This window comes from Balaenoptera ricei, chromosome 16 (assembly GCF_028023285.1).
Source record: "Balaenoptera ricei isolate mBalRic1 chromosome 16, mBalRic1.hap2, whole genome shotgun sequence".
In the NCBI taxonomy this organism is placed as follows: Eukaryota; Metazoa; Chordata; class Mammalia; order Artiodactyla; family Balaenopteridae; genus Balaenoptera; species Balaenoptera ricei.
Window position 1 is genome coordinate 117,944,211 of NC_082654.1, and position 13,014 is coordinate 117,957,224.

At 43.7% G+C, this 13,014-nt stretch overlaps 1 protein-coding gene across 23 annotated transcripts in view; it reads right to left on the reverse strand.

Moving 5' to 3' along the window:
- ANK3 (ankyrin 3) overlaps nt 1-13,014 on the reverse strand; it is a 687,375-nt gene that overhangs the window by 114,935 nt on the left and 559,426 nt on the right. For 20 of the 23 annotated variants that reach the window (XM_059900926.1, XM_059900918.1, XM_059900920.1 and 17 more), the window contains one exon: nt 2,602-2,655. The exons of the other annotated variants lie outside the window; for them this stretch is intronic. In XM_059900926.1, coding sequence (XP_059756909.1) covers nt 2,602-2,655 — 54 coding nt within the window. The remainder of the gene's footprint in view (nt 1-2,601; nt 2,656-13,014) is intronic. 23 annotated transcript variants of the gene reach the window in all.

Genomic DNA, 13,014 nt, shown 5'->3' on the forward strand with positions numbered 1-13,014 from the left:
CTCTAATCCATTCTATAATCCCAAAATATTTTGATTAGTAACAGCCTCTGACCAACAGGTACAAATAATTATATTTGTAATATAACAAAAGTAATATTTCTATGAATGAACAACACTCATACAATATCAGATATATTTAGTTAAAATATATGTATTACCAGAACCCACAAATTTTTACTTAGTAAATACTCGTGTGGGTTTGTGTTTCCTAGAAGCGTTTGGTGCAGTGGCATAACCGTTGTGTTGAAGATAAATCTGTCTATTTTCTGGCAAAGAAGGTGCGGTAGCTAGTGTTTAAAAATGCCCTCTCTACCCCATCCAATGAACCAACTCTCCTTGTATCCATGCCTGTGTACTGCCCTTGTTTAAATCTGAGCTGGCTCAATCTTTGAACACTAAAATGCAGGGGAAGTGATTTCACATGACTTTGGACTTTGAGTTCAAGGATACCTTGCAGTTTCTGCCTGAGTCTCTTTGGAGTACTTGTTCCAAAGGGGAAGTCAATCCCAAGGCAAGAAATTTGACTACCATGAGGCCACCTCATGTAAAGGTGTAAAGAAAGTCAAGGTAGCCATGTGGAGAGAGATGCCAGTCAGCTCTCAGCTGTTCCAGCCATCCCGGCCGAGGTGACGGACCCTTGAACGATGACGTCACACTGAACGTCTGGCCATGTGACTCCCACCTTAGCTACCATCTGACTGCAAACTCCTGAAGGCTGTCTAGAACCCAGCTGAGCCCTGTTAACTCACACAATGGGAGACGATGATAATAAATTAAACCACTGAGCTCAGAGGTAATAAGTAGTGGGAACAGAGGGGAATGATAAACGACAAGGTCCAGAGGTAAGGCAAAACGGTCACAGACAGAGTGCCTAATGCACCCCTAATCAATTAGAGTGAGCTCTGCAGCGCGTTCTACGATTAGCGTAGACAAAGTCTGGGAGAAGCACACGGGTAAGCGCCACCAGAGGAGGCCTCACCTATATGGAAGGGACTTTACGCCTTTCAAAATTATGAGCACTGATGTTCTTACTGCTAATCCATTTCTGACAATAAAATACCAGAGGCTGGAAAATGTTCAAAGAAAAACCCAAACACCCCAAATCTACCTTGATCTCACCATTCCCCAAATAATAAAAGCTGTCCAGAGGCATTTCACGTCAATTTCGCAGCTACCCCTGCCTCCCAGTCCTATGATGAGGAGGTTCAGAGAACAGGTTTCCTGGACTACAGTCAACCCTCCAAAGATTCATGCACTCTGTCTACCAGGAAATAATACCAAATAGAATCAGGGACAAAGGAGACAAAGAGAATATAGTAAATGGTTATCAGGACTGTGGTTGGTCACGTAGCTGTGCCTCATTCCCTTTCAGAATTCAACTCACTGGTCCCGAATCAGTACATGGGAGAATATACCTAACCCAACTTCCTTGCAATCCTTCATTATGCCCGCTAATGATTTTTCATGGTGAATGAAATAGTTCTTGGCTTATTATTTAAGCGTTTTCATGCCCTAGGAATTCTTTTCTTCTCTTTCTTTCTTTCTTTTTTTTTTTTTTTTTTTTTGCATGTAATTTTCTTCTATTCTTTTCCATCTTAAGACCACTACCGAGGAATACTTCTGTTGCTTTTCCAGCGGTTGAAAATTGCTTTCCCATCTGGCTGGAGACTAGCATCACAAAGAATATTCCTTAAGGTAACTATATCAAAGTATATTGTCAGAAACTTTCTCAGAAGTGTTTAATCCCTCTGATGCGAAATGCAGAATCTCCCCAAGGAATGTACTTTGTAACATTAGGAAGCTGAAAATAATGCTACAAAACACCTCCAAATGAAATGATAGTAGAAAATGTCCAAATTACATGGGATTTCAAAAAAAGCTAGATTAAAAAGAATAAAGAGGAACACAGTCTCTATGCTCTAGTGATTGATTAGGAGTTGATTACGTCATAGAACTCAGTGAATAGTCTTACTGAGAAGCAGTTAATGATCAGAATTGAGAAGACAAATTTACTGTGCTTGTTCTGAAAAAAGTGGTTTTTTTGATCATCACATAGCAAAGAGAGGAAATGTAAGCTACTGGGAAAATAAATCCTTTAGCCATTTCTAGTCTACATTATAGAATAGTAGAATGAGATCACATCATTATAATCAACAACTATATTTATTGAGCATTTACTATGTTCTAGGCACTGTTTGGTGCTTTATAAGTATTATCTCACGTAATTCTCACAACAACCTTATAGAATAGAATTGTTATCTCCATTTCAAGATAAAGAAAACCCAGTTCACAGTGGTAGAATAAATAGCTAAGATTACTTAGAACATGGGGAAAATTGGATTCAAAATTGGTTGGTTTGACTACAGAGCCCTACTTTTAACTACTGCCAAACTTTATGCTATTGAACAAATACAACAAGAAATCAGTAAGCAAAATATCAGCTCCATGAAGGCAGGAGGTTTTGTCTTTTCGTTCCATATCCAGTGCCCAGAACAATGCCTGGCACATATTAGGTGCTCAATAAATGTGTGAGATGAAAGGTCAGTGATTGCTGTTGGAGAAAGGAACTCTATTACTGGAGCAAGAAGGAGGGAGACTTACTTTTCACCGTAAACTCTTGTACCTTGGGAATTTTATACCATGTGCGTCTATCACCTATTCAAAAAATGAATAAAATTAACAAAACAAAACAAAATACAGGGACTGCAGATAAGTCATCTGTGTGTTCCATACACCCTAAAAGGTATTTTGACAAATGTCAGTCTGCCAGGTAGACATTAAGATGTGTATGTGCACCAGCAAGTATCCGGCAAAGAGGAAACGATACGTACGATATTTGACCTTACTTGCCTCTTTAAGACATGGAAGAGAAGAAATGACACGAAACAAGGCAGGAAGAAGGGAGTGCACAATATTAATGTGGTACTTCTGGTAGCTTCCCAGGGTTCTAAAGCCGTGGTTCTCAACCTGGAGGATGCATTAGAATCACCTGAAAACTCGCATTTCTGACAAGTTCCCAAGTGAATCCGATGCTGCTGGTCCAGGGACCACACTTTGAGAACCACTGGTCTAAAGGATCCTTACAAATGACAGTGATCCAATGGCAGCACTGATTCTATAGAATTCAGTGTCTGTTTTCCTAGCGGCTATTAGGAGCATAATTAAAATATCAGCTCAGCAAGTGAATTCAAGGAATGAGCGCAGTGTTCCTCAAATTTCAAGGGATGTATTTTATCAGCTGGGGACCTTGTGAAAATGCAGATGCTGATTCCGTAGGTCTAGGGTAGCCCTGAGATTCTGCATGGATAACAAGCCCCCAGGTGACTTGCTCCACTGTCTAACCACTTTGAGTGGTTAGACAGTGGAGCGCTGGGCTAGGACCTATGTTAGGAGCAAAGCCAACTGCTGCCTTTGAGGCATTTAGCCTCTAGTAAAGAAGCTGACACCAGGACACAAACCATGATACAAATACTGCACTCCGACTCCTGCTGGTTCCTACTGAGATCGTGCTTTGTACGTGCTACACGCTGTGCTTGCTAACTGAGCACTTTACAAGCACGTCTCACTTAATCTGCAACCCTGTGAAGCAGGTACTGTTATTCCCAGTTTACAGATGAAGAAACAGATTCAGAGTTACTTTTCAAAACTCACACACCTCGTTAGCGGAGGAGCCTGGATTAGAACCCACGCCGTCGGGTTGCCAGGCGCTTCCCCACCTTGCCACCAGGACAGAAAGTGTGTGTGAGAAGTTACAAAGTATTACAAGAGCACAAAGGAAGAGGGCAGCACGTGGGACTGCAGATCTGGCAGATGCTGAATGGAGAGTGTGTGAGTACAGGCAGGGAGAGAGGGGTGGAAACGGGAAGTTGGCCATCCCAGGCCACAGGATGCAGCCCGGAGGGACAGAACGGGAATGCTGGAGACCAGCGAGCAGCCGGCTTTACTAAAGTTACAGGCAACTGACTTGTAGGAAATGGGCTGGTTGGCTTAGACGTTTAGGGCCCTTGAAATTGGATTACAGATTAACAATTGCAGCGATAAGCAACATAAACCCATTAGTGGGTGACAATGCAATGACTTTGTCGACCCACATTGTTTTCATTTTTGTTTAAACTGAAGACTGAAACTCTCAAAGCTCTCTCTCTTCCTCTGGTGCTGTCCTGGCCTAATTCTAATCCTAGAGCAGGAAACAGGATACATAGATAGTCGTATCCATCTGATTACGAAAAAAGAAGGACTGCCATTTTTTGAGCATCTACTGTACGCTGGTCACTGCTCTAAGTGCTTTATGTGTATATTATTTCTTTTCATCATCTCAGCAACTCCATGGTTATTATTAACCCTTTTAGGGACAAATAAAGGCAAATGAGACTCAGCCTATTTTATTTTTTGGAAGGTTCAAATAAGGAACATAAAAATCCAGATAATTTTGAAGAGAAAATCTTTTCCATAAATTCAAAACTTTATAATAAGATGTCTAGCTCCCCTAATGTTTAGACAGTAAGTTTTCATCATGAAGAATCCAAATGACTCTATTTGCTCATGTCTTTTCCCTCAATCTTCCGATATTTGCATTGTCAGAAGAGCACGGAAGCAAGAGTAGGAGGGAAGAGGCATATGGTAGTATGAGGACGCTCATCCACTCAAACTTTAGTTCTTTTTTTCTTTTTTCTTTTTTTTTTTTTGGTTGCACCGCGTGGCTTGTGGGATCTTAGTTCCCAGACCAGGGATCGAACCCGTGCCCCCTGCGGTGGAAGCACGGAGTCTTAACCACTGGACCTCCAGGGAAGTCCCAAACTTTAGCTCTAAAAGTCTAATTCTAACCTAGAGTCACACAATAAATAAGGGGAAAGTTACTTAGATTCCAGATGCTCACGCATTTCACTTTTCGTTTTGCAGTTGGCAAGGACTCCGGTGCACATTCTGAGAGGCTGATAAAAGGAAGGAGATGTTGTGTCGACAGTGGAGGGGCTGGGCCACCTACTTCCCGAGGTCCCTGTGTGTGGCACAGGCACTTCTGGGTCAGGCTGGAAGACCAGTGGATGCTTGGGACTCCATTATCTTCCGGGATGGAAGGAGGCTCAGGGCGAGGCTGCCCAAGCCCAAGGTAGAGAATGCAGTGAGCTCTCTCTCCTGCCCCCTCCCCTCCCCAGCTGCCTCCTCCGTCAGGAAGGAGCAGATGCTGGGTCCTTCGCTTCAACCCTTTGTTTTCCAGCATCTCCTGGCAGCAGTGGTTGTCCTTTCAAAACAGAAAGTTCTGGAATATACTGTTGTCTTGCTTTCCTTCTCAAAAGATGTGAGAGCAATGGGGTAAGTTGAGACAATGGTTAGATGAGCAATGGGTGACATAGGTGGTCTTAAGAAGTGCGTGTCGGGCTTCCCTGGTGGTGCAGTGGTTAAGAATCCACCTGCCGAAGCAGGGGACACGGGTTCGAGCCCCGGTCCGGGAAGATCCCACATGCCGCGAAGCAACGAAGCCCGTGCACCATAACTACTGAGCCTGCACGCCACAACTACTGAGCCCACGGGCACAACTACTGGAGCCTGGGCTCTGCAACAAGAGAGGCCACCGCAATGAGAAGCCCGCACACCTCAACAAAGAGTAACCCCCGCTCGCTGCAACTAGAGAGAGCTCATGCGCAGCAATGAAGACCCAAAACGCACCAAAAAAAAAAAAAAAAAGAAGTGCGTGTCATTTTAAGGGATTCGTGTATCTCTCACCGGAGGGCCACCCACTGTCTTCTTTCTTTATTTCCCTAACTCCAGGTGGCGGTAAGATCCTGGCTTTATAGGTGGTCAAAAAGGAATCAGGCTTAAATGGCAAAGTTTGCACATCTCTTAAGCAACAACAAGAACAAGTAGCAGTTATCCCATGGAACAAATAACTCTTTTCTGCTCAGGATGATTTTTTTTTAAGAGTACAAAGTCAATTTGACTCTTTCCTCTTAAACATTATTCTGTTCTTTGTGGCTAGATGTATCTCTTTTTAAAAACTGTATAGCAGTTTACTATTCCTTAATCCAGGCTAGATATAGTTTCTAAAGTAAGCACGCATGACTCAGTGTTGGAACCTTTCCAGATGTAGCAATGAAAAACATCCCCTGTGATCTTGGTTGGGTTAATAAACAAACCCATCCCAGAAAGGAAAAAGAATTCTGTGTCTTTCCTGTGAAGAGCTAGAAAAAGACAATGTTGGGACAGACACTGTAATTTTTTCCTATTTTTATCAGTACTCCTTAACCCTAATCCAGAAATTACCCTCAGTCACCTAAGTAAGATTAGATGTTATACTGACTTGGTGAAACAGACACCGAAGAAGAGAGACAGAATGCAGGTGGAAAGGTTACTTGCACTGTTCTCATTACCTAAAACCTATGTCCCTTTTAAAGAAGACTAGAAAATGAATAAATTACTAGCCACAAACTAGCCCTGTGAAATCAGGCACTAAAATGGTTCTTATGTACAGAGAAATTAGGTTGCTAAATTCAAAGTGGCCGTGTCATGCCCTTTGGTTCCTTCTGTTCAGTCTTTCTTAGCTATTCGTCTAGACTCAACCCCACATCCAGAGCTCACTGGTCTTGGCCCTTCATTACTTGGGTGTATAAGGACCGTGTGTGCAAAACAGGAAGACGCTCACTGCCCCCCAGGTATAAAGCAGTGCCAGCATCATGTGCATGTTGTACGCAAGGATCTGGCCTCTTCCTTCTCTTACACCCAAAGTGCTTTTTTTTTAAAAATTTTTATTTATTTTGGGGGGCTGCATTGGGTCTTTGTTGCTGTGCGCGGGCTTTCTCTAGTTGCGGCGAGCGGGGGCTACTCTTCATTGTGGTGCACAGGCTTCTCATTACGGTGGCTTCTCTTGTCACAGAGCACGGGCTCTAGGCACGTGGGCTTCAGTAGTTGTGGCTGGCGGGCTCTAGAGTGCAGGCTCAGTAGTTGTGGTGCATGGGCTTAGTTGCTCCGTGGCATGTGGGATCTTCCCACACCAGGGCTCGAACCCGCGTCCCCTGCACTGGCAGGCAGATTCTTCGCCACTGCGCCACCAGGGAAGCCCCACCCAAACTGCTTTTCACCATGCAGGGCAACAAGCACCTGTTACTGGTTTGTCTTCTGTCTCCTACCTCCACCCACAGGGTGTGCACATACAAGGTAAAGACAGGTCAGGCCTGCTGTCAATTCTCATCCTCAGTGTGATTGTGGCCCAGGTGCTCGGACCACCCCTTCCCACGTGTTAACATCTTCCCCTGGTTCTCTAACCCCTTCTGTTCCAGACCCTCTGCCCACCATCCTGCCTTCCCCCGGCCAATCATTTTCGGTGCTGATGTTCGGTGGTGTCACCCTCCACTCTCTTCTTTCCCTGTAGTAAGAATGCCAGTGTCGGGGGCGGGGGTACGGGTGGCCAGGTGAGATCCCACTTCCCCATGAAGCAGGTCAGACGTTCTGGGTAGATGGGCAGGGACTAAAAGAATTGGGGGTGGGGGGGAAATCTCATTCAAAATTACAACTTGTTGGGCTTCCATGGTGGCACAGTGGTTGAGAATCCGCCCGCCGACGCAGGGGACACGGGTTCGAGCCCTGGTCCGGGAAGATCCCACATGCCGCGGAGCAACGAAGCCCGTGCACCACAACTACTGAGCTCGTGTGTCACAACTACTGAAGCCCACGTGTCTCAGAGCCCGTGCTCCACAACAAGAGAAGACACCGCAATGAGAAGCCCGCACGCCGCAACTAGAGAAAAGCCCACGCGCAGCAACGAAGACCCAATGCAGCCAAAAATAAATAAATAAATAAATTTATTAAAAGAACAAAATTACAACCTGTTTTGGGCAAATGAAGAAACCACCTATTGACCTTGGTCAATAAACATGCTGATTCCCTGACAGCTCTTCAACAGTTCCTGTTCCCATTCGTGCCACAGGCTGCTCCAGCTGCTCATCTGTCACAGCTTCTTGAGGAAAAAACATACACTACATGAGACCTACTTATTCTGGGTCTGAATCCACGAGGTCCTGGACGTGGCAGTTGCTGAGGTCAGCAGGGATTCCCAAATGGCCTGTGCTCATCTGACTGGACCTTCCCAGGCAAGTTTCTCCCAGGGCGTCCTCTGGAACTCACTCTTCTGGTTTCTCTCTCCATTGTTCACCACTCTGTCTCCATATCCGCTGGCACTCCTCTTCCTCTTATTGTCAGTGTGCCTGGAGTTTTCCCTTCCACCCCGTGCCCTGCCGGAGGGTCCTCTCCAAGGCCAGTGCCCGGCTCCCCCGTCTCATGCCGAGCTCTTCCGTGGGGTCTTCTGCTTCCTGTCTCTGATGCTTTGACCTTGAACTTGGAACACTTCTTTCCAGTCCCCACCCTTCTCCCCACCCCCCCAAACTTCCACTTGTCCACATTCTGTCTATTCCGTAAAATTCAGCCTTCTTGAGGCTGTCACTCACCTCCCCTTCTTGTGAATTTCCTTGTCACTTTCATGTGTTCTCTTACAGCATCTCATTGAAAGTCAAAAAAACTAAATTCAAATTCCAGTTTCCTTGGCTTGTGAACCTGAACAAATATCTTAAACTCTTTGAGCCTTGGATTCCTTAGTAAAAATGAGGATTAATAAAACTTTAAATTAGGACTTTGAATTAGGACTAAATGTAAACTAGGAGTAATGATAGTACCAAAAATGCTCTCAACTACTTTGAGAAAATTAAGCAAGATAAGGTGCCTTGTAACTAACGTTCACTGAGATGTCTGGGCTAAACTTTACACATTAACTCATTTAAAACTTACAATAATCCGATCGCTGTGCGGCTCTTATCTAAATTACCAGGCTCCATGGAGGTTAGAGGTTAGAGACAGGGATTTGAGTATCAGCCCCTGCACTGACTTGCGTGACCTTGACCAAGGTCGTTAACCTTGCTGGAACTGATTTTCCACATCTGTAAAATGGGAATACCAATGGCTCTAACTTAGAGGGTCACTGTGAGAGTTAAAGGACATAATGCATGAAATGTATGGAGCTTAATGCCTAGCACACAGAAAGGGCTCAATAAATGGTAAGCCCCTTGTTTGTAATGTTGAGAGGGTTCATCTATATGGAATCCTGGGGGGAGGGGGATAGAGACCCAGGTAAATGTGTGGATGCGCTCCCCACCCCCACATGAGGACGTCTGTGTCTATGTCCTAAGTGCTATGACAGTGATAAACACAGCTCTGCTCCCAGGGAGCTAAAAGCCTACTTTGAAAGAAAATAAAATTAATCAAAATGTGGCAAACTACAGTCTGGGCAAAATCCAGTCTCCTGCCTATTTTTGTAAAGTTGTATTGCCCCCAAGTCATGCCCATTTGTTTAGTTAGATATTGTCTCTGGCTGCTTCTGGCTACAAAGGCAGAGTTGAGTAGCTGGGACACAGACCACGTGGCCTGAAAATTTGAAAATATTAACCGTTGGCCCTTTACAGAAAAAGTTTGCAGCCCTCTGAAATTAATGACTAATATACTGAGATGAGTATTAGGAAGAAATCAAAAAGTGTGATTGAGAGAATGGAAAAGAGGTGACCAGGGGCCATATCACAAAGGACTCACTGACCACGGAAGAGCCCTGAGTTTTACTCTAAGTGCATCATAAAGCCTTGGGAAGTTTTTATTTTAGCTTTGTCTCTGTACTCTTTTGGGGGTTGTATGTGTATTATTTAGAGGGGGGGCTACTTTTATCACTAAATACAGCAACCCCACAGATGAGTACGTAACACGTAAACATATATTTTAACAGATTGGTGTAAAATAAATACCACAGAGGTTAAGAACTAGGACATCAGCACCTCAGAAGCCGCCTCTCACATTCCTATCCCCATCACACCTCCTCCTCCCTCCTCATGGTAATCGCTTTCTTTATGATACTATTTTCCTGTTTTTTTAAAAAAATAGCCTCCCTATCTAATTTTATAATCCTACTTTAGCCCTACCTGGTTTGGATGAATTCTGTTGTCTTTGCATAACCTACAACCCAAAAACTACCATCCTAGGTCTATACCCTGTGGAAATGTACACATATGTATGTGTACCAGGAAACATACATAAGGTTTGCAGCAACTCCACACTGGAAACAACCCACATTTCCATCAACATTAGAATGGACAACTTGGGGGCTTCCCTGGTGGCGCAGTGGTTGAGAGTCTGCCTGCCAATGCAGGGGACACGGGTTCGAGCCCTGGTCTGGGAAGATCCCACATGCCGCGGAGCAGCTGGGCCCGTGAGCCACAATTACTGAGCCTGCGCGTCTGGAGCCTGTGCTCCGCAACAAGAGAGGCCGCGACAGTGAGAGGCCCGCGCACCGCGATGAAGAGTGGCCCCCGCTTGCCGCAACTAGAGAAAGCCCTCGCACAGAGACGAAGACCCAACACAGCCCTAAATAAATAAATAAATAAATAAAAATTATAAAATGAGAGAGTTGACCTTAAAAAAAAATGTTACATCCAACTTTGACATTCTATTAAAAAAAAAAAAAAAAGAATGGACAACTTAATTATGATACAGGCATATGGAATATTATATAGAAATGAAAATGAATGAGCTACAATCATATGCAACCACTTGAATGAATCTTGAAAACGTAGCTGTGAGCTTCGGAGGGTTTGAAACTGGGGAATGGAATAACATGATCCGATTTCCATTTTTAGAGGATTGCTAAGAATGCTGTGCAGAAGGCTGGGTCTGTGGGGGAAGCGTAGACGTGGAGACACGTCAAGAGGCCCGTGCAATATTCCACGGGTGGAATGTCGGCGGGGAGGATTAGGGTGGCGGCAGGGGGAAGCGGAGGGAGGTGGGATGCATTCTGGAAGCAGAATCGATATGACTTGTTGATGGACTGGATAAGGGAGAATGTGCAGAACCACGTATTTTGGCTTGGGTGATGGAGCCATTTACTGGGATGGAGAAGGGTGGGAAGAGACACTGTTTTGGGGGGTACGTTTAGGGCAGGATGAGATATCTGTGAGACTAACTGGAAAGTACATGGCTGGGTAAGTGTACAGTGTGGATGAGGGTCACTAAATAATTCCAATTAAGACAGGATGGACTTTGTTTTAGAATAAAGGCCTCTGTCTCAGCCCGCAGGTCTTTTTCTTTAGCTGGAAATTCTTTTAAATTCACGAACTAGTCTTTGCAATGCAGACGCCCCTTGGGAGAGTCATTAGAAAGCTGTTTATCGAGTCAATATGTAGGCTAGGGCTGTCTCAGTGAGAAGGGGTATAATGGCAGGAAAAGGGAGCAAGGCAAGCAAATTTTCTCCATCTTGCCTGTTCTCAGAAACCTGTAAAACTATCCTTTCCTTTCAGTCTCCCTCCTCTTGGATGCAGCCGTGCAAACACATATTGGAGAGCTGCCGTGTGCAAGGCCCTGTGCTAGGCTCTGGGGATACACCAGAGACTAAGATTAGGTCTCTGCGTCTGGTATTTCATTTTGACTTTATGCCGAGAGTAGCATGCAACTATGTAATGTCTGTTTGAAAGGTCAATTGTAAGCAGAGAGATATCAGGCAAAAGGCTGGCTGGATGTTAGGATTGAACAGGTATTTGTAAAATGATAAAATTTCAGGCAAAGGACAATTTCTGCATAACAGTCACCACTCCCTTGGAGGACCTGGAGGCAAGCTAATCTCCAAGGCTTCTTTCCAGATCCGTAAAGCTGAAAACATAATAGTCTGATTTATTTATTACGATGAGTAGGAGATCAGGATAGTCCAAAGCATTCGGTGAGAAGAGGTCCTATAGGACATTTCCCCCAATAAAAAAAATTCATTCTTGGGTTCTCTATATAAGAACACAGGTCACGTTCAAGTAGCTATGAAAGAGATGACCTAATTCCACAGACTTTCACATCTGTCTTCTTGTCCCACTCTGCCACTAACCTGGTTGGGTAAGTCACTCAACATTTATTTGGGCTTTACTTTCTCATCAGTATAATGGAGAGCTTGGACTACAGGTTACTAATCTGCCCTTTGAGTTCTCTGAAATCTGTGGATTTCACTTTGCTGGGGCTTCCATTAGGCACTGATTTGGGTACAAAGCTGAGGTGAGCTTGACTCTCTCATGATATCTGATGGAACGTTAGTGCTTTATTATATCTCAAACCTATACCTACTGACAATTATTTTTATTTTTTTAGAATTTTTAAAATAAGTTTTTATAAATAATGTATCCAAAGATTTTGACCCACTACATAAAGTAAGAATCTTACTCTTTAAGAAAAATATACAGATTTTGGTTAAGAATTTAAATTCTGAGAGGCTCAAGCCTGATGTCAAACCTTTAGATTTCTACTGCTTCAATTCCAAAGGACCAGTGGATAGCAATTTTAGTACGCATAATTAGTTTTTTCCTGGGTCAGACAGCTTTATTCTGCTTCATTAACCCCTTCTGTGCTCCTTGATGGATATTGGAATCTGGTTTCCAGATTTTTGGATTTCCTTTAATAGGAAACTTCACAATCTGGTAGATTGTGGTATACCTAACTGACAGTTATATCTAAGTGTACTTAGACTCTTACTTTTTTCTTTTAATATTTAGTGTCTACATTTGATCCTGAAAGAGCTTCTATAGTCCTATCAGAATTGTAAGAAGCTAAGAATTAAATAATTCTTCCCAGCAAGGGTTGTGTCACCCAGTTATTTCGCATACCTGTTCAGCGGAGTCCTATTTCACAGAGCTGCCTTTTGGGTTTTTACTTTCCATGGCTTAATTCCAGTTCTCATTATGTCCCATCTATAGTTCTTTAAATCTATTACTATAACCCAACCCACTAGAATCCTGCAAGCTAAAATAACAGTATTATACATTTTTTTAAATTGACAAAATACATTTTATAGGAATTTACAATGTAAAATCATCGTTGAACCAAAGCCAATGGTGAAGTCTCCTGGGAGGGAGACTCAAATTAGAAGACAAATCGAATCTTAATCTCAATTTTCTTCTCTTTTTCCTTTTTTCCTTCCTCCCTCTCTCCCTCCTTTCTCTCTCCCTTCTCCTTCTTCCC